We start from the raw sequence: 4,666 nt of genomic DNA on the forward strand, positions 1-4,666 counted from the left end.
CTTGATGTAGGTTGCCAGGCCTTTAAAAGTTTTGCACGTGGAGGACATGATAAAATATTTTTTTAGGTTTTATATATATACTTTTGAATAACCGAAAAATCATAAATTACTACATTAATACCATAGAATTCTACTATACTTTATCAAACTTAGTAACTAAGCTGTATTTGGGTCTAAAAAAATATGAAATTGAAATCTTGATTCAAAAGAAATGGCACTAGGTATGTTGGAAAGGCTGAAAAAACCACTAGGGGGGAATTCTGAGCTTCCAATTGGTTATTCATGTAATACACAGAAGTAAGTGTATATAAGGGAACATTTCCAAAAATGGAAGGAGGTGAGCGGGGTGCTACTATGATTTATTACGTGAACAATATCTTAGCAAATAGAAAAGACCTTCTTATTTTATATTCTAGCTTGTCAATATCTGTAATTTGAGTTTCTAATTCGTATGAAACTATAGACGTAGTATTTTGACTTAACAAACATCTAATTTGAACCAGTGCTGCATTCAACATACCATGCAACACACAAAAATAGATGTTTATCCAAGTTTTTTTAATATTTACTTTTAAATTAACAAATTGAGTAATGTATAGTTCTAAAATTTGAATTATAATCTACAGTTTGATACTATACTTATTGACATAAATTCATGAGATAGTGGTTCAATAAAATTTTTAATGTGAGTCAACAAACGAGATGACACGGCCTTTCACCTGTGACCCATCTCGAAAGGGTTAACGTACATCTGCAGACAACTATGCAGTTTTGTAATCAGTGTACTTGATTTAGGGGTGGGTGGGCTATCCCACAATTTTATATCTTTGGATGTATTCAAGGTCAACTCATGATTATTCATGAGAAGGTCATGTCTCGTAAGTGAACTCTGTTTTTTTTGTTTGTTTTTTTTATATATATATACCTTTCTTATATTTTCTGTAAATTCTTTCTTATCTCCTTGGTAGGTGGCGTTACTTGGACCCTGTAGCACTTTGCTTGCTTCCACTCGTTCATCCTTAAGAGATGACAAGCATCGGGCAAACACAGACTCTCCTGAAAAACAAAGTGTGTTTTAAAACATTTTACACAACAGTAACAACTGTTTGAAAGTGAGAAGTTTTATTTTATAGCTCAATTCATCGGTTTAGAGAAAAATTCTAAACACTCACCTATTAGTGTCACGGGAATACCGTATTCCAGAGCCGAAATTGCTGTCCACTTTCCCGTTCCTTTCTACAGAAAAAAAAAAAAATAAGGTCAAAATTTTAAGACAATGCCAAGCGTTTAGACCATGGAAAGTTTCTAATGACATCTCAAAAGCATAAGTGTTAGTGACCACATCTAACCAAAATCCCAGTTAAGTAAAATACATAACATTAAGTTACTGTTAATCAGTTTAGCCATTCACTTCTACTTCTGATTTTACGTACAATTTAAAAATCTTCCACCTTCAGCAATAGGGATAGACACGGTATTATCGTACGTTTTAAGATTATTTACGACAGTATCTCTCCTTTAACAGTAACCACTGGCTAGGCTTAATCTAAAGGTTATAATAAAGTTTGCAATAACTGAAATTAATTTCCTAAATCACATGAATTCAAAGGAAATCAAAATAGCTAAATGTTTTAACTATAGAGCAAGTATCATATTGAAAAGTATATATTAATAAAAACACATATGTACGAACCATCTTAAAGTGGCAAATAAATCAATAGTATAGATTATCCAACAAGAACGACCAAGATATAATGGGATAATGTTAACAAAAAAAAAAGTCCAGCTACAATTATAAAAAACAACTATAAAATCAATAAAGTTTTAAAATTAGTATGAACTAAGAACATGTTGAATTATGTGATATTCATAAAGTTCTTTAAATAAAAATGTTTAAAATTTTCACATTACAAGAATGAAGGACATCTAACAGGAGATAACAAATGTTTCAGGAGTAAAAAAAAACAAAAAACTTCCCAACCTGTCCTGCAGCATCCTGTATCTTTGTGATTAACGGTTCACCATCTGTATCTTTGTATTTTAAAATATTACTCGTGATTTCAATGAGGAAAGAATCCAACTCTCCTTTATTCCACTCGGCAAGTACCTACAAAAGAACTTCACTTGGATTACACAACATACAGAGGTGCGAGAATAAATTATTTTTATGTACAATAACTAAAGGACTGGACAAGTTTCAACTATAAGGCTGAAATGTGCAATAAAAATCTTGTAAGCTGCAGTGTTTTATTTCTTCCGCATTCCTAATGTGGGTGGATAGAAAAAAAAACCTATAGTTTATGTGATTTTTTATTCGATATTTTAGGCCTATCGGTTTCTAATGCCAGCTTTCTGCAGTTAAGCAACTACTTTTAAAGTATTATCTTCCAATTATATGTTAAAAGAAACAAGTGCTTTGTGCATAATATCCATCAACTATAATGAATTTTGTTTCTAAGTTTAAAAACAATTTCCTCTCAAAAGTCACTCGCCATAATAAGTTTACATAGATGTACTGGAAACTGAAAAAAAAAAGACCATTTAAATACTTAAGAAGTCTGAATAATGGTGAAAGAGAAGAGGACTACATGATTAATGTCTTACATTTCACAGATTTTGAAACAAACACTAAATACAGTTGTCTTTCATAAAGTTATTAACATATTTAAAATAGTTCACTTCCAGTAAGAAGTAATTGTAAGGAAATTGTCTATCTTGGATGCTACAACAAACAAGTTTTGGAAGAACTAACATACCACAAACTTTACATAAAAATAGTTTCTTAAAGATGCTTTAGAATATAAACAAGCAGGAAAAATTTTAGGACATCTTATACAGTAAAACGAAGTTAATTAAATTTTATGCTAACATCTGAATTACATACATTTTAACAACAACTTAGGAACAATTCACAGACAACTAACACTACAAGAAACATTTGTACAGCAGATTTTTTAATATGTTGTACGTTCAATATAAAATGAAAACCAACTTCAGGATTACTCCACTTATTAGAAACACTGCGACATAAGATCACCGAGACTTTATTTAGTGCATATGTTTATTACAAGTAACTTTTGAGACTACTACCTCCCCACACACATTAAAAATAAGTACTAATCAGTTAATATTAAAATAAAATCGAGACTTTATTTAGTGCATATGTTTATTACAAGTAACTTTTGAGACTACTACCTCCCCACACACATTAAAAATAAGTACTAATCAGTTAATATTAAAATAAAATCAAGACCCTATTTAGTACATATGTTTATTACAAGTAACTTTTGAGACTACTACCTCCCCACACACATTAAAAATAAGTACTAATCAGTTAATATTAAAATAAAATCGAGACCCTATTTAGTACATATGTTTATTACAAGTAACTTTGAGACTACTACCTCCCCACACACATTAAAAATAAGTACTAATCAGTTAATATTAAAATAAAATACTTTTATAAACATTACACAAGGATCAAGAAGAAATAAACCAAGTGTACTATTAAAATCTAAAGAATTCAAGTTTGATATTAAGCAAATAATGTTCAAAAAATGAATTTCTGATCCATTCTTTAATTAATGAGACCACAAAGGTGCTAACTTTAAACAACAAAATTACAATGTTTAATAAGTTATGTAAATTTTTTTTTACCTCACTCATGTCATCATGACTTAATTCCAGAGCATCCTTCATTAGTTGATACGCTTCACAGATGAGCTGCATATCTCCATACTCTATCCCATTGTGCACCATCTTCACAAAATGTCCAGCACCATCCTCACCAACCTGTATTATAAACCAAAATTAATGACCAATGACAACCGGGAACAGATGAAAAAGCAAAACATTCAAATGAAGAGAAACATGAAAGTTTTTAGGATTTAAAAAAAAACACATGTAAAATATGTTAGTGCTGTGACTTACAATGTTATTAGCTAGAGAAACCTAATTACAACCGAGAATTAAAATAGAGAAACCTAATCACAACCGGGAATTAAAATAGGGAAACCTAATCACAATAGAGTATAAAAATAGGGAAACCTAATCACAATAGAGTATAAAAATAGGGAAACCTAATCACAATAGAGTATAAAAATAGGGAAACCTAATTACTACAGAGTATTAAAATAGAGAAACCTAATTACTACAGAGTATTAAAATAGAGAAACCTAATCACAATAGAGTATAAAAATAGAGAAACCTAATTACTACAGAGTATTAAAATAGAGAAACCTAATCACAATAGAGTATAAAAATAGGGAAACCTAATTACTACAGAGTATTAAAATAGAGAAACCTAATTACTACAGAGTATAAAAATAGAGAAACCTAATTACTACAGAGTATTAAAATAGAACCTAATTACTACAGAGTATTAAAATAGAGAAACCTAATTACTACAGAGTATTAAAATAGAACCTAATTACATAAAAGTGGAAAAAAAACAAAAAGACACATCAAAAAAACTTTGAAAAGTTATAATATCACAAGTGTAGTTTCTTTTGCACTTGCAGAGAAAAACAAGTGTATAATCTCAAATGAAAACACACAAGATCCTCAACCCCCCACCAAAAAAAAAAAAAGGTAAATCTATCCAGTGTGCACCACAAATTCAGAAAAACTATACCTATTATTTCGGGGAATGTTTCATGCACCATGT

The 4,666-nt window shown here is 30.0% G+C and overlaps 2 protein-coding genes across 3 annotated transcripts in view; one reads left to right on the forward strand and one right to left on the reverse strand.

The window, feature by feature from the left end:
• The window catches only part of LOC111085696, a 52,394-nt gene extending 51,307 nt beyond the window's left edge, over nucleotides 1-1,087 (forward strand). Inside the window, exon 9 of the mRNA XM_022385523.1 lies at nucleotides 969-1,087. Coding sequence (XP_022241231.1) covers nucleotides 969-991 — 23 coding nt within the window. The 3' untranslated portion in view covers nucleotides 992-1,087. The remainder of the gene's footprint in view (nucleotides 1-968) is intronic.
• LOC106459107 (6-phosphogluconate dehydrogenase, decarboxylating) overlaps nucleotides 1-4,666 on the reverse strand; it is a 27,824-nt gene that overhangs the window by 4,320 nt on the left and 18,838 nt on the right. For both annotated transcript variants that reach the window (XM_013918693.2, XM_022385524.1), the window contains 4 exons: nucleotides 3,658-3,792; nucleotides 1,982-2,107; nucleotides 1,173-1,236; nucleotides 926-1,056 (listed from right to left, as the gene is read on the reverse strand). In XM_013918693.2, the coding sequence (XP_013774147.1) occupies nucleotides 926-1,056; nucleotides 1,173-1,236; nucleotides 1,982-2,107; nucleotides 3,658-3,792 (456 nt within the window). The remainder of the gene's footprint in view (nucleotides 1-925; nucleotides 1,057-1,172; nucleotides 1,237-1,981; nucleotides 2,108-3,657; nucleotides 3,793-4,666) is intronic.

The sequence above is a fragment of the Limulus polyphemus genome, unplaced genomic scaffold (assembly GCF_000517525.1).
Source record: "Limulus polyphemus unplaced genomic scaffold, Limulus_polyphemus-2.1.2 Scaffold559, whole genome shotgun sequence".
Lineage (NCBI taxonomy): Eukaryota > Metazoa > Arthropoda > Merostomata > Xiphosura > Limulidae > Limulus > Limulus polyphemus.